This window comes from Lycorma delicatula, chromosome 12 (genome assembly GCF_047948215.1).
Source record: "Lycorma delicatula isolate Av1 chromosome 12, ASM4794821v1, whole genome shotgun sequence".
NCBI classification, from domain to species: Eukaryota; Metazoa; Arthropoda; class Insecta; order Hemiptera; family Fulgoridae; genus Lycorma; species Lycorma delicatula.
In genome coordinates, this window is record NC_134466.1 from 59,670,286 (window position 1) to 59,695,592 (window position 25,307).

At 29.3% G+C, this 25,307-nt stretch overlaps 2 protein-coding genes across 2 annotated transcripts in view; one reads left to right on the forward strand and one right to left on the reverse strand.

The window, feature by feature from the left end:
- The window catches only part of LOC142333255 (uncharacterized), a 496,762-nt gene that overhangs the window by 72,056 nt on the left and 399,399 nt on the right, over window positions 1-25,307 (forward strand). The window lies entirely within an intron of this gene.
- LOC142333256 (uncharacterized) overlaps window positions 20,291-25,307 on the reverse strand; it is a 301,571-nt gene continuing 296,554 nt past the window's right edge. Inside the window, exon 8 of the mRNA XM_075380259.1 lies at window positions 20,291-21,110. Coding sequence (XP_075236374.1) covers window positions 21,049-21,110 — 62 coding nt within the window. The 3' untranslated portion in view covers window positions 20,291-21,048. The remainder of the gene's footprint in view (window positions 21,111-25,307) is intronic.

Here is a 25,307-nt window from a genome sequence, read left to right on the forward strand (position 1 = left end):
GGAACTATTTTGAAGGGGATAACATTAGACAAATAAATAAAATTAATTCCAAAAAAACAAGAATTCCCATTATTTATTGAACACACCTCATGTATACATACACACGCATGCGCGCACACACACATACACACACACACACACACACACACACACACACATAAGCTAATGCCATCAGCTTTATTTAGATTTACACTTAGAATAAGTTTTCAAAGGAAACATTAGAGTTTTGCATAAAGTTCTATGATAATATAAAGGTTGATGTTTTAACTGGAATATTGACAAGTTGGTGGTGTATTTATATTTAAAGTGATGTAAATCTTAGTTGAGCAATAAGTAACAATATTTTGCATTGAATTTCAACGATAAAAACAATGGAGAAAGTCGAGTTGTTTCCTGGAATATAGTCATTTTTTATTACATATTGTTGAGATTTAGAATTTTCATATAAAATTTCATTCCACTCACCACCCCTCACATTGGAGTTTTGAAAAATGATGAAACACCTGTCAATTTGTTTTTAAAGAGTCTAATTACTAATTTTCATAATATAACACCTTCGAGTCCTGTGATATAGAATTTCTATAAAAAGAAATTTGACTATCTTTTCTCCACCTTATAGACAAAGTTTTCTGAAATCCTATCTTATTGGATGTCTATTTTATAAAAACAATGAACTCTCCAAAATCACCCACCTTGAATCAGTTAATGTATATTTAAATATAAACATAAATTTTATATATTTATATATATAAAACTAGCAAGTATCCTGTTTAAATTTTGAAAATCGGATGATTGTTTTTAGAGATATAAGAGAACCCCAATGGATCTTTCAAAATAGTGCATCCCATTTGTTACCAATTGGTGGTGATGATCGATCTAGCCTCCCACAAGGTGCTCGCATACCTCACACTCTAGTCTCATATGCAGTCCCCACGAGAAGCCCTTTATTGTTAAACAGAAATTTTAAAAATTAATATATTATTTAACGTAAATTTAATTATATTATTTGTGTAATATTCATTCGATTGATTCAGATCATTCAGTTCAAACCCAGCTCACACAGTGATAGAGACTCACAATTTTTTAATTCAATTCATTTAATTTGTGGTTCAGTCGGCAAATCTCCTCTATTATATATATATGAGGGATATTTTTTTTTCAAGGTCTGTTCGGTCGCAAAATAAAAACCGTGCAAAAATCGGATGAACCTTTGCGCATATGTGTTGCGCAGCGTCTCTAGTATGGCCTTCAATCACGCCGCGTCAATTCGTTTAGTTCTGAACACGCAACTAGCACGTAAACATATCTACAACAATAGCATCTCCCGCCAAGTGTGAATTGCGTGCGGTAATTAGATTTCTTTAGCCTGAGAGGTGTAATGCAGCTGAAATTCATAGACAAATAAGTAATGTGTATGTATTGGGAGTAATATAATTTTGTATAGCAGTATGTAAAACCCAACAAAATACTTGACTATATCAGCTCTACAAATGACACAAATTTTGTTCAGCATGGGTGAAATATAAGAGAAAGCAACTCTGATTAGGTTTCGCTTATACCTCAGACAATTTATATACATATATATCACAGCCATAAGTATGGAAAGTGTAAAACAACTGGACTTCTTTCTGCCATGAAGTGCAATAGAAATCTATTTTACCCCAAAAAATATATCAGAATATATCTTTTTAATTCATAGAGGATAATATTTTAAATTGTCGGTGATTTAACAATTTTTCAGAAATACTACACTAATTTAAGTTCAGAGATTATGTATTAATTATGTATACAATAATAATGTTCATGTAAGCGAGCAATGTTTTTTAATAGGTAAGTAGATGATAAATATGACATGAATTTCAAGTCTATTGTCATAATCCATGAATCTTGCTCCCATGTTATGAGCTCTGGAGTCATAAAATAAATAAAATTCTCAACATTTTATACTATTTAATTCAGTTAAAAATAACACTGAATTATATCTATAATAAATTATATTATTTATTACATAAAATTAAATTTATATATATATATATATATTTATAAATATAATACATATGTATAGTAGTATATTATAATAGGTTTACCCTGATTTTATCTACATAATTATAGTTTATTAATATTAGTACAATATTTTATTTTATTTTTTTTTTACATGAAATACATTTACAGCGAAGTATTATAGCAGCAAATTAGTAGTTCTCTAAATGTTATTGTTTTGATTAAAAATACGTAGCCTAATTATTTGGTATTAATATTTATTTGTAGTGATGACCCTAATAGTTTTATTGTTAATAAGTATATTTATTAATTGTTTAATTAATCATATTTGTTTGTAAAATTAAAATTATCGGTTTTATACATTTGTTATGTTTTTGTTTTTTTTTTTTGTAAAAAAAATACATAAAATTTAATAGCACACAATTTGTTACTATACATATTGAATAATGATCTTCAATTGGAGTCTAGAATTGCTGATTGAAAGAGAGAGAGATTTCAGTGAAGTAGCTTTTGGTGGACCTTTGGGAATATCTACCATAAAAATTTTTATTCAAGTATACTTTTAATAGTTTATTTGGCCATTTTTAAAGCATACTTTGTGATATTTTTACATGTGTCATCTTTTTTTTTCCTAATATTTCAAACATTAATCTTTGTTGTTTTATAATCGGAAAAACTATAAACACTTAAGAAATTTTATAAAAAGTTAATCAGGACGATCAGTGTGGGCCATAATAATTTTTTTATTTTTAGTATTCCAAGGTTGTTTGATAAAATAACTTGCATCTTTATTGATTGTCAACATTGGTTATATTTTTACTAGAAGCTTATTAAATTTATTAATTTGTTTCTTAATTTTTGAGTAAATCAAAACGATTTTGAGTAAATTGAATTGCTGGACAAAATTGTCGTTGCTGCGATTAGTAGTTGTTTTTTTTTATCTTGGAATAATATTTTTGGTGTTTAAAAGACTCAATCAAGTCATGATCTGAGGGCAGATGTGTGAATAGTTTTTGTGTGTAACCTTCTGTGTTAGAGGAAGACGCAGGGCAGGGATCATGCTTCTGTGAATCTAGAATTCTGAAGATTCAGATTTTTGCAAATCTGTGAATCTGTATGCTTCTACGAATGAGTATATCATATGGAGTACTTTAAAAAAAAGTACTTTCAGATTCTGCGAATCTGTTAATTTGATTATTAAGGATTGTAAGTTATAGTAGATGGTTGTAGTTGCAAAAGCCATATGAAGGTGAACAGTAAGTTCTGGAAATGTCTGTCAAGGCATTTACATCAGGGGCATCCTGACAGAGGCTAAACTTTGACTGTGATGCGTAATCAGGTTTAGAGTATAAAAGACGGGTTCTGCTAAAGCCCATCAGGGTTGAGAATGGAGGTAATGGTGTAGCGACTGGGATTATTACAAGGCAGGTGTCAGGATGGTCTTCAACCATTAATGGAGTTATAACTATATATTATATATTTATATAATAAAAACAAGTTAGAATATCGACCGATATAATATAAATTTTTCTTTTCTTTTTTCTTTTTTGTATGCAAATATCGAAGTTTTATTAAAGCCAGATTAGTTTCAATTTAAGAAGAAATAAATATGGTAAACATATTAGAGTAAAGTAATTTAACTACTCATAATTTTATTAAAGATTGTGTTTCACTATTACCTTATCTTATTATACATTTTGATTGTTTATACCAACATTATTTTGTTGTATTATATTCATATGAAATACAGTGTTGGTGTTTATTTTCTTTTATTAATAAGTCCTTTGATATAAGTGATACATATTTCTGAACAAAAAAAAAATTATTTAACCCACTTGGCCTTCCAAGAATTTTATGATTTAAAAAAAAACATTTTTCTACATTTTATTATTTATGTTTATAAATAAACACTCTTTAAACTTACTAATATAATTTTTTATATCTTCAGTTTATTTTTAGAGGGGGTTTCATACAATGGCGCTATCTTAATCCTAAGAAAAAACTTTGTTAAGATTTGGTGAAAGATAAGTTATTTGAGGTTTTTTTTTTATTTTTATAAAATGACAACCCAGTTATAATAATTCAAAATATATTCAATGAAACTACAAAAATTATTAATTAAGAAGTATTAATACATCGATAAAACATAAATGTTACAGTTTATTTATTTTTTTAATATTGTACTCCAATTGGTTGTTTTTTCCTGTTTAGTTTGGTTGATTATACTTTTCGTTTTGCTAAGATTTTTTTTAGGCTATTAGTCATTCTCACTATATCCTTATGATTATTCTGTACATTTCGACTATTTTACATGTACAATTATCAGTTATACATATCAAATGGTACTCCTATATGAGTAAAATTTTGTTTTAGTTTAAACTGGATACTCCTTCCACATGCTAGAAAATTTTTAATCTATACTCAACAAACTGTATATCGATAAATACAAATTGCATTTACTGTTTTATTTTTGACACTATTCTTTTGCTTGCGATGTATTCAATGGCATCCCGACCGAGGCCTGGCTGATGAGTGTAAGATGCAATCAGTTAGAGGGTTTAAAGATGACCTCCGGTAAAGCCCCTCAGGATTCGGGAGAGAGGGGGTGGTGTGGTAACCAGTAACATCATTAGGTGGGTGTCTTCCCCTACACGGTTGGGATGCTTGCAATGTATCTGATTGTATTTTATATGCTATTATGCTTATGGAATTAATAGTAATGATCTGTCTGAGTTATATTTATACATTAAGATATCAGTCAGCTATGGTTTGACTGAAGTGTTTGATGCATAGGTTAATTTGAATTTTTAACTATTATTTAATTTTAAAACTACTGTAAAAAATATTTTTAGTTTTAAACCATATCCAGATTAATTTTTGAATTTGGGTTATTCAAAAATAAGTAATTTTATAAAAAAAATTGACTCAGAATTCTGATACATATCTGGTATTTGAAATATGTTTCTCTTATTAACGTGAACTTGGCTGCCAATTTAAAACAGATCATTTATTCATACAGCCATTTTTAATGTAAAAATTTGTTTAATATTCTACATATTGAAATATAAATCGGTCTTTAAACTGAATTAATATATTTATATTTTTAATATAATACTTATATATTAAACTTTTTTAATATATAATTGTTTTAATAATATAACTGTTTTAATATATGATTAAGAAATAAAACTCTCTTTCGTAGAACCGATTACTTTGTTTTCGGTACATTAACAACCTTAGTAAATCTTAGAATTTATCTTTCTTCAGTAATAGGAATTACTTTAAAATTTAAAGTCTCTAATTTAGAGATATTTCAATATAATTTTTTATATGTAAAATATTGTAGGCTAAAAGTTTAAGATTAACTGATGTGAGATATGAGTTGCTCACAAGAATGGATTAGCCAAGAATAACAAGTATCCTATGCCAGGCTTGTTAAATTTACGCAAGTCAAGTGATTTCAAACCTTATATCAATTAATAGCTGGACTATGTTCTCTATAAGGGACACAGTCAGTTCTTAAATATAATGAACACCATTTTCAGAGAAAGCAATTTTTAGTTGTTACGATTTGTAATGTAGAATACCTAAATATAAGAAACATTGAAATAGATAGTATTAAAGCAATATTAAATCTATCTGTTTTTCTTCAGGAAGCAGTGTATTTTATAAAAAAAATCAGCAAATTAGAAAACAATCAATCTTTTTCCTTAGATGGCTATGTTTACACATTAAATTTCCATTGCTTTGTATTTTTGTTGTATATTTTTGTTTTATATATATATATATATATATATATATATATATATATATATATACACACACACGAGGGTGAATCAAATATAAATGGATTTTTGTTCCTGAGCGTCTACAGTTGGTAGGACTGGGCCTGTGCTTCTAGTGTGCTCGGGTGGGGTCATTAGGAGTGGGAAGTGCTGGTTATTCCACACTCCAAACCAGTTCGTTAGTAACGCTCACAATGTCGGGGAAACAGGCAACCCTTATAAAATTTCTTACCCATAAAGGAGTTCAAGCAACGGAAATTTTCCAAAGATTGACTGCACAGTTTGAGGATCAAACATTGTCAAGAACTCGTGTGTTTGCCTGGCATAGAGTTCAAGGAAGGACGAGAACGAGTGGAAAATCAGGAACACGATCACCATCCCTGAACCAGCATTACAGATGAAGATATTTGCACGATTCGAGACATTCTTGAAGATGACTGATGAGTGAGAAAAAAATTCCACCTGTTCTGAAATTGCAGAACAGGTTGGAATAAGTTATGGGAGCTGTCAAGCGATCGTTACAAATGATCTACAGTTCTGTAAAGTCTGTGCCAGATGGGTCCTTCACCTTTTGACTGCAGATAAGAAGTTGAGACATTTGGTGGTAAACCTCTATCAGAGGTTTACAGCAAGGTTTGCGAAAGAAGATGATGCATTTTTGAGTCAGGTCGTCACCTGCAACGAAACATGGGTCCACCACTACATTCCCCAGTTGAAACAAACCAGTATGGAGTGTTAGAGGAAAGGGGAGGCAGCCCCAGTGAAAGCCAAGTCTTGACTGTAAAGGTTCTTTCAACCGTTTTTAATCTGGCGAGGCATTTTTCTCATTGATTTTTTGCATGAGCGACGCACAATCAGTGCTGCTTACTACTGCAAGCTGTTGAATGAGGTGAGGGCTGCATATCGCCACAAAAGACGAGGTCAACCAGTTCAAGAGGCCATTCTCCTCCACGACAATGCCAGGCCCCCATACTGTAGCTCTAATGGTCTCAAAACAAGAAGAAATGCAGTGGACTGAATTTGATCATCTTCCCTACAGCCTCGATTGCCCTGTGATTTTAATTTGTTTGGGCTGCTTAAAAAAGCCCTAGGTGGGCAACAATTTGAAGATGATGAGGGCGTGGAGGGATTTGTGTGCAATTGGCTCGTGCCAACTAGCTTCATTCTACGATGCTGCGATAAAAAACCTTCCTTCTCGCTGGGAAAAACGTATTTCTGAAACAGGAAACTTTGTAGAAAAATAAATTATATTTGCCTTTTATTTTTCAATAAATAAATATTTTTAAAATAAAAATCCTGTTTATATTTGATTTACCCTCGTATTTTTTTTTTTTTTGTGGATGATTAATTCATCACTTAAGCTCAAAACTTTGTGGATTGGAAGGAATTTTTTTTTAAATTTGAAAAAATGTCAAGCTTAAGTAGGATTCAAAGTTATGATATAATAGATGAAAGGCATACTACCATTTTACCATGGGTGGAGATTGCAGTTATTTTGTTTAGAATTTTTATTTAAATATTTCAATTAAAAATAAAAAAAATATAATGAAAATACATTTAAAAAGGTGTTAAATATTATTTTAAAGAATCAGGTTTTGATTTATTTAAAATTTTTCTTCTTTATAATAGCAACCGATCAATATGGTTTGATATAAGAGATGTTTTACGTTGTCATTTTAATTTTAAAATCCTTTGTTATATTATTAAAGGTTAGTAATTTTACACTATTGATGAGCGAGCCAATATTATATTAAAAGTACATTTATATATATATATATATACAAACACATGAGTTAATAGAATGCTTTACAATATAGATTTGTTTTTCAGTTACCATTTATTTATATGCATTAATTTCCTGTCATGTATAATAATTACTTCTAGTGTATTTCTATATAATTTACAGGAAAATATATTTAACTTTTTTTTAATTTATACTTGCTAAACTGCTTACATGAATTTAAATTACTATTTGTTAGTCTTTTTTCTAAAAAAAGAAGATAGCTTTCTATAATATTTTAATGAAAAATAAAATATTTTTGTTGATTTTTTTCTTTAATATTTATGTTAGATTTTACAACAAAGCATTACAATCAACATTATTTTTTAAATAACTATTCATACACATTTCATTTTACATATTTTTTATTCACACCTATACACCATATGCTGTGCACAGCGGTTATGTACATTATTACCTCTTAGTCAAACTAATGTTTTCTAATAAATAAATAAATACTATTCACAAATAATGTTTCAAAAATATACATGTTTACACAGATTTTTTTTTTGTTTCTTGCGTTTTTTTTTTAAAGCAGTCTACATTATAAAATATAAATAGTTCTATCTATATACATTGTGTAGTAATATACAGGTGCTTTAAAAAAAAAAAAAGTAATATTCTGGTGTTTGAGTTAAAATTTTTGATCTCAAAAAAAGAACAACTTGACTTACACATAGGTTATCATTCTAATAATTACTCTATTGAAAATTATTACAGTTTGTTTATTAAAAAAAAAACAACAAATTTTATTAAAAAGAAAGTAAATAATCTATCTTTAACTAATTTTTCCATTTGTAAATGGTATTTACTACGATAGTTATCAAATGGATGGGAGATTGAGTAATCTACCATTTCAGACAGGCATATTTTTCAAAATTTTGATTCCCTCTGTAAAGCCTCCTAATTTCAATCGAAATTTCCTGAAAGATGTATCCCCCTAATTTTTAATTTTAAACCCAAAACAGGTCTCAAAACTTGGAGGACGAACGGTCTGGATTCTCCCAAATTGAACTGAATAATCTATACTTACCTGAACTGAATTGGTAGATTACTTTGTATTAATTGTTTCTAAGTATCAACAACATGCAGTTACGAAAATACATTCCATAAGGTTTTACTCTGGTGATCTATGAGAATCAATTTATTAAATATGATTTTGGCTGTTGGTTTTCCTTCATATTATTTTGAATTTCCAGGATTTATTTGTTGAAAGGTTCTAGGTGTTATGAGAATCGGGAAATTTAGTTTATAATTTTAACAAGGATTCTTTACATAATTGTTATTTGTATTCAAATTCAGTTTATTTATTAATCCATTGTTAATAACCGTTAAAGAAGAAATACTATTAAAAAACCTCTATTAATAAAAAAAACCTATTGTGTGTCTGCATTAAGCTTTCCCAATGAAAGACTAAAAAATAAATATCTGACATCAGATAGCATTATTAGAAACAAATTTCTAAACGACAAATATTAGGTTGAACATTGGGAAAAAATTCATGTATGTTGTTACATTGTATTTCAATAGACTGCCCAGTACATACAATGGTCATCAATCAAATTCACATTACTAAAGACTAAAATAAAAAATTGGGTTTTAATGTAGTAAATTGAAAATTATGATTTTAAGTAAATAAAAAAAAGTAACTGGAAAATAGATTATTTCATTATATATATATATATATATATTTTTTTTTTTTGTAATTTTCTTGTGTTTTGTTAATTTTTGTAATTTTTATATCCACATCCACAGAGTCTAGCCTCAGCAGAACTGATTCACTCTATAGAGGTGTATCAAGTTACATTTGAGTACCTGAATAAACTCAACTGAATCTGAACTGATTTGTGTAACCGAAACTATTAATTACTACTAAGCAACTTGAATTTAGATGCATTTTGATTAAATTTATACCTATCCTATTGTTAACAAAAAAGAGTTTGGTCTGAACATTTGATTTTTCACACTCAAATCAGGTTTACCAAAACTATATAACAAAAGTTAATTTTTTTTTGTTGCATATTTTGTATTGATAATTGTAAACATTTCCCTATAATTTATTTATTTTTAAACATTTTTATATACATATATAAATCTATGCATTTTCTTTAATAATAAGAATAGACTGATGCCCTATAAAAAATTTACTGGTGGATGATAATGAACTTTGTAGTATGTGCCCTGATTGAGAGACTTGAACCTGAAACTTTAAGATGAATTGGAAAAAAAAATTTATTTAGGCTGTTAACGGCATACACAAACTTAAATTATTGTTTTTTTTCCAAAAAAGGTAGGTTACTGTAAAGATATTTTATTGAAAAAAAGTTTTTTTGTTAAAAAAAATAACCAAATTAGTTCAAAATTTAATCAACAATTTCACATTATTGAAAAAAATTCTGATTGATTTTATTTAGTGTAGTTATTAAAATTTAATTTATAAAAAAAAGTTGAAATTTCATGAGATTGAAAAAAAATATATTTGTACACTAGGGTTGTCTGAAAAATTTTGAGCATCAACATGTGGATGGCAGCCCTTGTCAACAAAAGTTAAGGCATTGAAACTCACACAAGTTTCAACCATTTTGAACGGTAAATGAAACATGGATCCACCACTACACTCCTGAGATGAAACAACAGTTAAAACAGTGGACTGTTTTTGGGATAGTAATGGAATTTTATTTATAGATTATCTTCAAAAAGGTAAAACAATAACGTGACAGTATTACACATCATTACTTGATAAGCAGAAGATAGAAATTGCAAAAAACCAACCCATTTGAAAAAGAAGAGTGCTTTTCCATCAGGACAATGCACCTGCTTACACTTCAGTGGTTGCCATGGCTAGAATTCACAAATTGCACTTTGAATTGGTTGACCACTCACCATATTCACCAAATGACTTATTCTTGTTTCCTAACCTTAAAGTTTCGTTTGGAGGAAAGAGATTTTCATTGGATGAGGAGATTATAGCATATGTTAATGCCTATTTTGCGGAAAAAGATGCCAGCTATTATTTGGAAGGGTTAAAGAGGTTAGAGCATTGCTGGAAAAAGTGTATCAACTTGAAAGGAGACTTTGTTGAAAAATAAAATTATCTTTGACAGAAAAATACAACTTTCTGTGTTAGTCTCAAAACTTTTCAGACACCCTCATGTGTGTGTGTGTGTGTATATATATATATATATATATATATATCTATTTTTAGACACCTCTCTTATCCGAGATGACCAGCCACTGTGGTCGAGTAGCGTCTAAGTCTTTCATCCGGTGGTTGCGGGTTCGAATCCTGCTCAGGCATGGCATCTTTTCTCTATGCTACAAATCATTCATTTAATCCATTATTAGTAGCCTTATTTACAAAAATTTGAAGTGCAGTAAAACTAAAAAAAAATTAACCGAGACACTGTTTACTCCATGTACAAATTTTATTATAGCCTATTACTGAAGATTATTCGTTGTACGTAATTACCGTTGCGTAGTAACTAGTATTGTGTATTTACAGTGCATGACAGTAAAGCAGAACAATAAATTCTCTTTAGTTTCTATTATCTTTTATACACATAAAGATTGGTCTGTATTTTGTGAATGTGTATCTATTATACTATAATACAGTGTAGTAGCTACAGTGTGTTATGTTGTTAATTTGTATGTATTGTAGTGTGGTTAGTGTGATATAATGGCTAGTTGTAACAAAGATATTACTAATACTAACATAATCTGAAAACCGGGTGGTAGTGTCAATGAACAAAAAATTAAAAGATAAATGCCGGAGAATTGATTAAAGAAATTGCTTATTTTGGTGTTGGAGAAACAGCCGTCAGCAATTGGAAACAGAACAAAAAAGAAATTGAAGAATACTGTTCAAAAGTGTTTGAAAAGTTTTTAAATAAATGATCTACACTGAAGAAGTCTGCCCCGGATGCTTTAGATAATGTCGTTTCCTTGTGGTTCAGGCAGCAGAGACCTTTGGGGTACCAGTATTTGGCTCTATTTTTCAAGAAAAGGCTATTCAACGTAATAAAAAATTCAATGGTGTAGGTTCAATGAAACAATGTTCCTTTCTATGACTTAATGGTAGTATGAAACTGGCAAAGTGTCAAACTTTTTCATCAAAAATTCGTGAGTTGATGCGAGACTGATTAGTGACTACTGATTTTGTCATAATGATTACATTGGAATGAAATAATAAATAATAATATTGTTATAATCATTTTTAATTCGTGGCGTATTCTGCTACCAATTCGATATTACTATGGTTTGTTGCCTGAATTCAAGAACGAAACTTAAGATCTCTGTTATCTGAGCCAGCAACAACCCGAATTTACTTTGTTAGAGGCCCTACTGTATATATATATATATATATATTTATTTAAAAGTATTAAAAAGAAAGATATTTAATTTTATTTTTATTTTCGGTCTTTGTTGGTCATTTTATGATGATTTATTTGTAAAATTACTAAAAATAAAATAACTATTTAAATTTATCTATTTATTATATAAATACATTTATTTAACAATTAAAAAGCGTTGTAAACAGAGAATTCAATTCCTTACTTAAGTAATAAACAATCGTAGCTAACACATTGCTGAATGAAATATCACATGCAAAAAAATCATGACCTTCAAGTATTTATATTCATATAAATAGTTTTTTCTTTGTTTTACAAACTTCGGCTGTCAAAATGATTCCAAATAACTGTATTGTAATTTTTTAAGTGTTATTATTATTTATCATATCTATAATTAGTTTGCACAGGTAAGTAATACTATGTTTCACAATACAAATGCTCAATAACTAATTATGCATCTGTTTTACTTTACAGTTCTGTTATTCACATTCAACAACACCTTTCCATATCCATCGTAAATTTTTTTCTTAATATCTACAACTTAAATAAATCAGTATTATATTTACTATTTAAATTTTGTCAAGGATTATATTTCATAAGTTTTATGGATTAGTTACGCAATTATAAAAAAAAAATAAAAATATATAAATAATAAATAAAATTGTTTTTACTTTCCCATTTATAGCTCTATTGTTGATGCTGCTGCAATATGACTGTAAAGGGGAAAGTATAAAAATCACCAAAATTTGTAGGTATCGGTTTTTACAATTGTCGATCTTTCAAGATATCTCTTAATCCAAAAAATACAAGAGTTTTAAATATTTCCGGAAGATGTACATACATACATGTGTTGAATTATATTTTGACTAATATCTCTGAACTGATTTCTTCAAAAATGGCTTGAAAGATTTTTACATGTGGGTTATTGATAGCTTTTGGATAAAATTAAAAAAATGAACAGGGGTTGCTAACACCATTATAACCATTTTTGACTATTTGTAGAGTGATCACAGAAAATTGAGTTTAGTACCGTGAAAACATTTATTAAGTTATTTAAAATTCAAAATTTTAGTGATGGAGAATGTTCGACATTATTTCTAAATAGGTTTAAAACTCAATAACCAAAAAAGTTAAAATTTGGCCATATATGTATCCCAGCTTCAAGCTGATTTTCAAACATATATAAGGGTGCATCTAGTAATCATATTTTTTTTATTTTATTTTTTATGTAAACTATGATTTTTTTAATCTTGAATAAAATTGCCCTGAATTGGTTGATTTCTTGAAGTAAATAATTCCCCCAATAAATAATCCATTTAACCATGAAAAACAAATAGGGATGAGTCGGATGTTTATTTAGAATATCAGTTTTTTTTTTAAACTTTAATTTTAAAGAATGAATATCTAATTGTATCTAATATTAATGTGGATGATATGGGAAATTTTCTAAAAAAAAGTAGGTCCCATGGGAAGCGATTCTAGAATTTTGAATTTTTTACAATTTTTTTTATTTTTTTGCTTCATCAACTCACCATGTAAGCTTGAAGGTTGTGTGTAGATGGAAATTGAATTTTTGTTGCATATGAAAAATGCTATCTCTAATCGGGATTTGAACCCAGGAATCCAGGATGAAAGGAATTTATGAAATGCCAATTTCTGTGACAGAGTTGTAAAGCCTGTCACGAAAATTAGCATTTCCGATATTTTATCTGTTTCTAAAAATTTTTTTAAATGTTTTAGAAACTAGTTACTTAGCAAGGGGGTTAAATAGGACTCAAATTTTTTTTACTAATGTAATTTTTAACTGTCATTCGATCAAGGGGTTAAGCAGGACCCAATTTTTTTTTTACTACAAATATCAATTTTTTTTTACAATTATATTCTTAATATTACATAAGTAAGTTGTTAATATTTAATAACCATTTGGCGTATTTGAAATAAAAATTTATCATAAGCAAAACTGGGAAGGTTATATGATTTTTTAACAACATCTTTTATCTGTTTATAAATCCAGATGCTATTGATTACATTTTTTTTTGTATTTATAGCCCTAAAGTTAGCTATAATAATATGAAATCATTACAGTTATTTACATTTAATTTATAATCTATGATGGTTTTATCAAAACACATTTTTAAATTATATGAAATTGTTTACTAGGATTGTTTTATTTTGTTTGATATATGTGTGCCATTACATTGTTTAAGATCTGTATTAATGATATTGTCTTGCATAGCTATACTTTGTTTTTGAAATGGTTTTTCTAGTTAACAAAATTTTATCTAATTTGCTCTCGCATGAATGTATAGTACTTGTGCGCTATTAATCTGTTTTTTCCTTTTCATAAGACAATAGCTCTGTATAAAATAGTACATATAAAATTAAAAGCATTTTAAAGAAGTGACTTATAATAAATCTTTCTTATACATTTGAGAGATATTTATACGTTCGCTACCTGAATTTGTGATTACAAGGAATTACAAATTATAAAAAAATTTAAAGAAAGAAATTTTTTTTTTTTATCGGTTGATTATTTAATTTTGTATTAATATGGGATGAATTGTAGAAACACGTACATAATGTTTATGGATTAGAAATATAAGATATGACTTTTTTTATTAAATAATTAACATGTATAAAGTTATCATCTATAAAGTTATCCCAGTAAAACATATTCACATTCTACAAATATTAAATACTGTAGTTCCATATATAAAATTTGAGCTTATGGTGAGATTGTTATCCAGAAAAAAAATTAATTAATTTCTTAGAAAAAAAATTAATTAATTTTGTGAAAAATAAAAGTTTTATAGTAGTTTTTCATGTTTTAATTTTTACTGGGAGTTACATCCGTATAATCATCTCTGTAAAAGTTTAATGCATTTAAAAAATTGTATTAATGAATTGGAAATAAAATTTAAGATCCATTTGGTAAAATAGATATTTTTTATGGAATTATGTTTAATTGTCATTGTTCTTTTACTTTTAATCAATTTTTCACTAACTGAGATTTTTATTAAATATTCAACAGTTAAAGCTATCATTGATTGTCTTATTGTAAGACTTTGGTTTGAGTGATGGCGTGAAGTGAATAAAACAGCTCAAAACTTATTTTATACAGAGTGTTTCAAAAAGATTGCCTGATTTCAAAACCATACATTTGTGCAACCACACATGTTCAATGATGAAATTTGTACCATTTGAAAGTGCGCATCGTAGAGTTTCAAATACCCACTGCCAGATTGCAATACTAGTGCTTAAATGTAGGCTAACCTCAGTTATAAACATGACCTCTATGAAGTAGAACGTGTTTGTTTTGTGTTCTAAATTTAGAAAGATTGAGTTTGTAATAATGGTTCAGCGTGCATTTTGACAGGGTTTCAGGATTGATCCATCATTGGCTAAGATCATTCGATGCTGGTATAAACAGTTTGAAGAATTGGGGTGTTTATGTAAGGGAAAGAGTTCAGGACAACCTTGCACTTCAGAGGCAAATTACTGCGCATTCAAGAGGCTTTTCAGTGAAGCCTGACAAACTCCACTCGTCACACTAGCTGAGAACTTGCGATCCTTATATAATTATTTGGCATGTGTTAAAATGAAGATTGCATTTCAGTCAAACCAGTTTCAACCGGTCCAAGCTGTAATATTTGTCGATATGAAAGACAGTAGATTCTTACCGCGGTTAATTTTTAGTGATTTTTTACAATTCATTTAAGATGTATAATTTCATGTCAGAATGTTCACATATGGAGGGCGTGAGAATTCGCTTGAGATTGTACAGCAGGAGTGAAATTCACAAAAATTAATTTTTTGTGTGGTTAATGAAATTATTGCCTCAATGTCAGATAGGACTTAAGGGAGCCCAAGGCTTGGGACTGCATCCCCAGTCATTATATCTTGTGACTTTTCTTGTGAGAATATGTGAAACAAAACATTTATGTTCCACCATTACTTACTGATTAGGATGAGCTGAAAACCAGAATCATAGCTGCAGTAACTAATAGAAAAATGTCTGCAACTTGTGGAAGAATTCAGCTATTGTCAATATGTTATCTGTGCAGCAAATAGAGGGCATAAACATTTATAACTTGATAAGTGAAATTTTTAGATATTTTTGAATAGTATGTAATTTATCTTTGTAACTGTAATACATTTTTATTATTAAATATATGTGTTTGAAATTGGGTCATTCTTTTTGATACGCTCTATATTTATTTTTATGTGCTTAGGAGAAGATAAAAAGACTAAAAAAATAAAAATTAAATTTTTGTTCTGACTTGTGGGTGAAATGTGTAAGTAACTGTTCAGAACAGTATGTGCATTTGGGTTCATTTATTTTTAAAATTTGATTTTTTTTTGTAATATTTCTGACTTGGATCTGTTTGTTGTATTAATCAGTATAAGATAAATGAGAATTGTATTTTAGTATGGAATCTCTGGTTTTATAAAATAAATATAATTATAATTTTAAGTATTTCCTTAATAAAATAGTGAACCTCTCATTCTTGGACATTTTACCGTGAACTAGTTTTATCTGTATAATGCAAATTTGTGTATGGTTGAGGGCAACTCAGAGATCCACAATTACATGTACTGTATTAATTCAATAAAAACTATTATGTAACAAACGTTACTTGTATCTTATGTCAAAATATATTTAAAAAATGTTGTTTGATATTTTAGATGTATTTCCTGAACTGGTGAATCAGTCGAAATAATTTGAATATTTTTTAATATTATAAAAAGATACTCTCTCTTTTTTCCTGTTTAGCCTTCGGGAATTCAAAGGATGAATGATGATGATATGTATAAGTGTAAATGACGTGTAGTCTTGTACAGTCTCAGTTTAGTCATTTCTTAGATGTGTGATTAATTGAAACCTAACCACCAAAGAACACCAGTTTACATGATCTAGTATTCAGATCCGTATAAAAGTAACTCCCTTTACTAGGACTTGAACGCTGGAACTCTCGACTTCCAAATCAGCTGATTTGGGAAGACGCTTTCACCACTACACCAACCCAGTGGGTAAGATACTGTGGCTAACTAAATCGATGTACAGACAACGCTCCTTCCCTAGAACCATGCTTTCATGTACTTTATAAGAATAATTGAATAAAATTACATTTAATGTTACATCAATTTTAATTTTTTAATTTTTTTGGATTATTTCTTTTGTAGTAACTGTTATTCGATATTTTTATTTTAACTTTTGAAGTCAGTGTCTGTGTAATGGTTATTTTATTTGTTTTTGTAATAACTGCATACTTTTTATTACTACTAAGTCATTTTTTTTTATTATACTTCCCTTTTTTTATTTCTTTAGTTTTTGTTTTTGGTTTTTTTTTTTAAAGTGTATAGGATTTATTTGAAGTTAACAATTTTATATTTATTTACATATAATCATTCACTTATATAATGCAAATTTAAAAAAGAATAATTTTATAATATTTTGTAGTCATCAGCTGTTAGATCTCTTATTGCTGACTGAATACATTATGGAACGTTGTATTATAATATTTATTTTTAAAATATTACTTTTAAATCATAATAAACATAAAAAAATGAGCACATTGCTTTTTTGTCTTACCCTGATTTTATCAGGGTTATTTACCCTGATAAAAAAAAATCAGGGTGAATTCACAAATTTTGGTGTTGTATTGAAAAGATTAACTAACAAAAGCAAATGGTCAACTTACAACAGAGTTTATTGATACCCTCTTGCATGATGGTAGGAAGGATGCACTTTAAATCCAAAATGGAAGCATCCAATTGGACCCATTTTTGAGTAAACTCCGTTTAAAGATTTTCAATGGTTCAGTTAACTTATTTATATGTCTACAGCTATACCAGCTGAGTGGTATAGCTAGTCTCCTCATCAAGAGATCTTGGGTTTGAGTCTATGAAAGTTTCTATGAAAGTTTTTTCAACTTTACTTTTTTCTGTGGAGGTTGTAGAATTTGTTGAAAGTAGATGTCAGACAGAATTTAAATATAGAACCTATTAGCATTGTAGAGTGGAAAACAAAAGCTATTGTCAGAGGAAAGGGATGAAATTAGAGAGAGAGAGAGATTGTGCTCCAGAAATGTTGGATTCTAGTTTCATTAGTGTGTTGGTGGAGGAGATGAAGAATGTTTTGAGGGCGTATGAAAAACAATACGTCACTGGGCACTGCAGGGATACCCGTTGAGCCGATTAAGAATGCTTCACTAGTGGTGCTGGAAGCAATTGCTGATTTGTTCACTGCTTGTTTTAAGGATGACAATATTCCCCATGAATAGAAATTTGAAAATATAACATCTATATTTAAAAAAGATGATAAATTGGACTGTAGAAATTAAGAGATATCAATGTGATAAGTTTGGTGGGTAGACTGTACGGGCGGGTATTAAAACAGCATATTGAAGGCCCGATGCAGGAATCTGAGGAGCAGAGTGGTTTTAGACCTGGTCATTATTGTATAGATAATGTTTTCTGCATGAAACAGCTTACTGAAAAGTCATTAGCCTATAATAGAGAGCTGCATATAGTATTTATTGACTTGAGAAAAGCTTATGATAGTGTTCCTATTAAGTATTTTTGAACAGTTATGAAAGACTGGAGTTAAAGAAATTTATATAAATGCAATTAAAAATCTTTATCAGGGTTCTAAAAGCAAGGTAAAGGATGAGAGCTCATTTGTCTGATGATGTCGTTGTCACTAAGGGTTTACGGCAGGGGTGTTGCCTTTCCCCAAAATTATTTAAAATTTATTTGCAGAAGGCTCTGAAATATTGGACTTGTAAACATGGTCAAATGGGAGTTCTGATGGAGGAAAACTATTTACAGTTTATTGTTTGCAGATGATCAGGTTGTTTTGGCAGAGGATGAGAGTGATATTTAGTATACGATGGAGAGCTAATTATTAATTACAAGAAATGGGGACTGGAAATTAATGTAGGAAAGATCGGAGGAAAAGGAGAGGATTTAGAAACGTTGTTAGGAACTGTGAAGCATTCTGATGAATTTAAATATGTTGGGGTAACATTAAGATCTGGTGGAAGAGATACTACAGATATTATGAATAAGATTGTAAAGGGAAAGAGAATTGTAAGAAGGTTGTATTCGGTTTTGTGAAATAACCATATCTCGATGAGAAATAAATAACTTGGTTGAAAGCAGTATAGCGTATGGATCTGAGCTATGGACCCTACATGAAATAATGGAACAGTGACTGATGGCTGTAGAGGTGATGTACTGGAGGAGATTTTGTCAAGTTACACTGATGTATAGAGTTAGAACTGATAGAGTAAGAGAAATTATGAAGGTCACATCATCTTTGATAGAATATAGCAATTAGACGGCTACTATGGTATGGTCATATGCACAGGGTGGGTCCAGACTGCCCCATCAAGTTTGGGAATGACAGCCATCAAATAGAAGAAAGAGAGGAAGAACACAGAGAATGTGGGGGTCATGATTTAATGTGTAAGATGATAATTAGAATATTTTTGGATAACAAGGAAGATGAAAATTAAAATAGATTTATTTTTTTTTAAATTTGTAAAAAAAGATTAAGTTAATAATTGTTGTACTCGGATAATATAATAATAACAAACATGAAATTCATATAGTTTTTCTAGATTTTTATAAATATTATTATTATTATTATTATTATTATAATATCATCTGCATGATGTATGTGCAAAAAACAATAATAAAAGTTAAAAAAAAAAAAAATCACTCGGTGCTGTAACTGTAGATGTACAAATAAAGTAGTTGTACCACTCAAAAATGATTAAATGGAGTTTACTTGAAAATGGATTTAAGTTGGAAGCTGTCGTTGTAGGTTTAAAGTAAGGACCCCTCCTTCTATGACCCTACGGAAGGGAATTAATAAACTCTGCTGTAATTTGACTGTTTGCCCTTATAAGTCAACACCAATCAATCATATGATGCTAATGAATAACATCAGATGATGTTGATGCTATAGCCTGCAGTATGAATAAAATAGGTGTAAATCACTGATTCATTTTACATAAAATATATATTGTGTCGTTGCTTTCAAATAAATTTTTATATATATATATTTTTTTACTTAATCTTTGTTTCTGGTAGTTCATTGTTTTATTTTTTGATGCAAATTATTTAATGTGTTATTTTCAATAATATTTAACTTATAAAAAAATTTTTTATTATTAAACATTTAAAAAAGAATTATTTTTACTGCTTTTGAGCATTTCCTATTTAACTATTGTATGTAGATGAAATCAATAGATCATGCAAAAGGAAATAGAAATAATTATAAAACATTGGTTTATTCTTAACAAGGATATTATAATATTAAATTATTATCTTAGAGAAATGGTATATAATTTTGCTGAATTTAAATGTAATTTTAAAATTGGCACAAAAAAGTAATACGATTTAAAGAAAGAAAAAGAAACATTTAATTAGTTACACATATATTTGTATTTAATTACGAGTATATAAGTACATAATAGTTTTTTTGTAGTTTTATGAAAATAAAAACCTTATATCAATTTGTTTTGAATGTTTATCGATTTCAAATGAAACTGTTGCAATGTATAGGTTTTATAGTTTGTGTTTTCCAGTATATGAGCCAAATGCATCCACAATTAGCTCAGTTAAGCTTCTTTATTGTGTAGTTTAAATTATTTGGTTTATTCTAGCAAGGGACAATTTAGCACTTATTTGTTCTGGTTTATTTATATTATTATTACTATTATTATTTAGGATGTTTTTTATCTTTATTATTGTTGTTATTACTTTTATTGATGTTATTTTTATTATTATTATGTTGATTATTAATATTATTGTTACTATTATTATTATTACTATTACTATTACTAGCACTAGTATAATTGTTGATATTCCTAGTGGTGGATGATTTAATAGTTGAGATTCTGTTATCATTAGGATCTGCAGCAACATTATCTTCATAATCGTCGATTTCATGTTCGTCATTTTCCTTGGAATGTTGTTTACTATTATTAAAATTATTATTACTATTATTATTATTGTTTTGACTGTTGTTATAATTGATTGATTTCCTTATATTAAAAGGAAATGGTGTATTATCCACATCATCGTCGTCCTTATTGAACCAGACCTGTAACAGTCGTCGTAGTCAGATTTGTGTCCTATGATGCTTTGTCAGTAAAAATTCTTGTAGCTCGTAGTTATTGTTACCTGGAAAATATTTATAAAATGTATGATTAAAATAATAGATTTTTATTTAATAAATATGTTATGGAAATACCGAAAGATTCTTAAAATTAATTTGAAAACTGAAATTTTGTCATGATATATTGTGTTAAATACTATTTTTAATGTTCTCATTCATCTTTGTGACCATCCTCTGTGATTGGTGCTGCTATTTTCATTCTGTCAGTTGATGTTACTACTACTAACGGTTTTTCTAATTAAGTGGGTACATATTAAGAAAATCTGTATAATTTGAACTGTTTGTGTCCGTTCATTCATTTTATTGTTGCTATCTGTAGTAATTTTTTATATTTTATAATGCTTTGTGAGTTAAGTTGCAGTTATATTTTTGTGTACGTCTAAAATATTACGATTTTTATCAACATTCATGGATTTATAATCTGTGTTTATGAAGTGGTTGGTGGATAGAGGTTGATTCATAATTGCTATGTAGAACTTTTAATTGTTTATTATATCTGTTTAAAATAATTGATTACTATGAATATGTAAAAATATATAACATTATACTAAATGAACAGAGATGATAAAACTGACCCTCACAAACATTAAATCGAAGGTAAAATTCAGAGGCAAACTCTCAGAGATCAAAATAGGACTGCACCAAGGTAATGGGCTCTCACTTTTCTTTTGTTTTTTTCTTTTTCCTGTTTAGCCTCCGGTAACTACCTTTTAGATAATTCTTCAGAGGATGAATGAGGATGATATGTATGAGTGTAAATGAAGTGTAGTCTTGTACATTCTCAGTTCGATCATTCCTGAGATGTGTGGTTAATTGAAACCCAACCACCATAGAACACCGGTATCCACGATCTAGTATTCAAATCCGTGTAAAAATAACTGGCTTTACTAGGACTTGAACGCTGTAACTCTTGACTTCCAAATCAGCTGATTTGGGAAGACGCGTTAACCACTAGACCAACCCGGTGGGTTGATGGGCTCTCACTACTATCATTAAACTGCACTCTAGAAATGGTAGTGAGGGAATGGCTCAAAAAATGTCCCCAAAAGTAAAAATAGGCCAAAAAATCAAAACAAACTGTCTTGGGTTTTGCTGACCACTTGGCACTGCCAGCAAACAACATTGACAAAGCTAAATTATAAATATTACAAGTAAAACTGGCCACAAAGTATCATTTGAAAAGATAGAAATTATGCTCCAGAAACCAAACCCGATTAAAAGGCGTAAACATTAACGATAATAAAATAAAAATATTAACCCAATATAAATACCTCAGAGAAATAATAACAAAAAACCTAAATGAAAAAACCTTGATTCAAATAAGAAAAGACAAATTAAACTAGCTAAAGCCAAAAATTAACCTGGTACACTTACAATAAAAATTGCCTATCAATAAATGCAAAAATAAGACACTACAACACAGTTATATAACCAGAAGCCGATAATGCAACAGAAACAATCTTCCACTTGAACGAACAATCAAAGACAGACTACAGAAAATTGAAAGAATAACTGGAAGAACCTGCATCAATAAAAGTACCAGAAAGATTGGCAGTCGTGGATCGTGCCCAACAATGTCATGTACAAAGAGTTAGAACTCATCACTGATACCATGCGTAAGAAGATACTTAAGATTCTTTGGACATATTATGAGAATGCAAGTTTCATGACTTCTAAAACAGCTAGTACATTACAATCTCGATTCTAAAAACACAAAGACCGGATGCGGATGGATCAGAGAAATAAGAGAGGGTGTGAAGGAAATTGTCCTTACACCAGAAGACACCACAGATAATATTAAATTAAACAAGAAAATCAAAAACAAAAACACTCTTTTCACATTTACATGAAAAAAATAAAAAAACACGAACATTTTCATCACTAGAAAGGGCACAAAGATTAGAACATATAAAATACTGGGAGGACCGCAAATCCCAAACAGTCCCATCAGAGAGACTTGGATAATGGACTGACTAAAGTGATCCTATGTGGTCATAAAAGATAATATTAAATGAACAGACATAATTCAGATATTTTTGAACCTATTCTTTAATGCACATTCTTCACCCTTTTTTCACACTCAAGTGAATATTTCTAATCTGTACTAGTTTGAGAGCTGCAATCCAGTACAAAAAATATGTTAATCAAATACACAAAAATTTATATTGCTTTTTTTTTAAAAAAAAAAATAGTTTGTTTCTCTATACACACTACATTTGAGATACAGAAGATTTTTTAAATTTTGTTATATTTTTTATTATACACTTGTGTTTAAATTCTTTCTTTTATAATAATTTATTAACTGTTATATTCTGTTAAAACTTAAGAAGTTTTAATGCAGAAAAGACTGAGGTATCCCCCATTTATCTTTTAGGAAAACTAAACTTTTTTTAAATTGTTATGTGTCCATTAAATTCAGCTCTTTGGTATTTACTACTAGAGCTTATTTAATACAAAGATTGACAAATAATGAACAAAATTAAATTTTAAAATATTGATATCCGGTATTTTATATTTTACTTTTTTATATTTATTTTGTAATTACACAAGTGTTTAATAAAATAAATTTTTATAACTTGTTTTTTTGAGTCCATAGGTTTCACATTTATTCTGAACAGTGTCATTTACCGACATCAATCTGAAAATGAGAGTTTAACTAATTACGAATGGTCACAAAACATGACTGAAGTAAGTTAGTTAAAACATTTTATTATTATACAGTTTGTTCGGTCTCTTGTAAAAAACTTAAAAATGTTCAAATTAGAATCATCGTTGATCGTAATAGACATTGCAAAAATACTTAAAATTTGATTATTCTTGGGTTTTTTGGTATCCTAAGGAAATTTACTTATATATAAATATCATTTTCATAATAATTTGGTAATAAACTTAACTTTTTGTCATATCACTTTTAGAATTAATAATTATTAAAATATGTGTGAATTACATCCAGGTTCTTAGTAACTTAAATAATAATAGAAGGGAATAAAAATTAAAAATAGTAATATGCGAGGTTGAATCAAATTTAAATGGTAATTTTGCTATTATATGCAGCAAGGAGTTCTGGGCTGGATGGCGGAGTGGGAGGTTAATGTTCGGTGTGTTAGAGAGGGGGAACCAGGTTGGTTAGCTCCTCCACTCTGTTCTGCCATCAATACAGCTATGAGTGAGCAAGAGGTTCCATCTTCTGTAATCATAAAGTTATAAATCATAAAATTTTTAACTAATGAAGACATTAAACCCATGGAAATGTTAACTCCTTTAAAGGTACAGTTTAGCCTTTCATCCAGAGGTCCCAGGTTCAAATCCTGCTCAGGCATGGCATTTTCATGAGCTACTTGTCACTCATCTCAACCTCTGAAGCAATCCTAACGATGGTCCTGGAGGTAAAAAGAAAAAAATAGGTACAGTTTGGAGATTCTACACTGTCCCAGAACCGAATATGTATGTGGGCCAGACAATTTAAGGGCAGACGAAAAAGTGTAGAAAAGTCATGATCAACACCCAAGGTCAAGTCTCCCAGCTGACAACATCCGAGCCATTTGAGAGCTTATTGAAGGTGATCGCCAGTTTACTGTTGAACAAACCACATCAGAAGTGGGTATCAGCTACAGGAGTGATGCACAATCCATTATCACTGATCATCTTGGCTTTAGAAAAATTAGTGCTCAATGGATTCTGAGATTGTTGACCAAAAATTAAAAACAGGTCAGGTTGGAGATCTGTGAGAGACTTCAGAATCGATTACGGCAAGAAGGGGACGATTTTTTGAGGTGCATTGTCTTATGTGATGAGAGATGGGTCCATCATTATACCTCAGAGTCAAAAATGTAAAGTAAGGTACGGCGAAAGGAGGATGAGGGCTGCCAAGTGAACGCCAAAACCCGTCTGTTAGCCAGAAGAGTTCTTGTAACGATTTTTTTTGACTCGTGGAGAGTTTTACTCATTGTTTTTCTCCACACTCAATGAACTGTGAAAGTGGCTTACTATTAATAGCTGATAAAGTCAACTAAAACCATCTACCGAAACAAAAGACCAGGTATGCCCATCAGAGATGTCATCTTTCTCCATGACAATGCCAGGCCGCACACTGCAATTTTGACAAGGGATAAATTGGAAAAAACGCACTGGGAAGCGCTCAACCACCCTCCTTACAATTCAGAATTGTCCTCCTGTGACTATTTTTTGTTTGCATGCCCTGG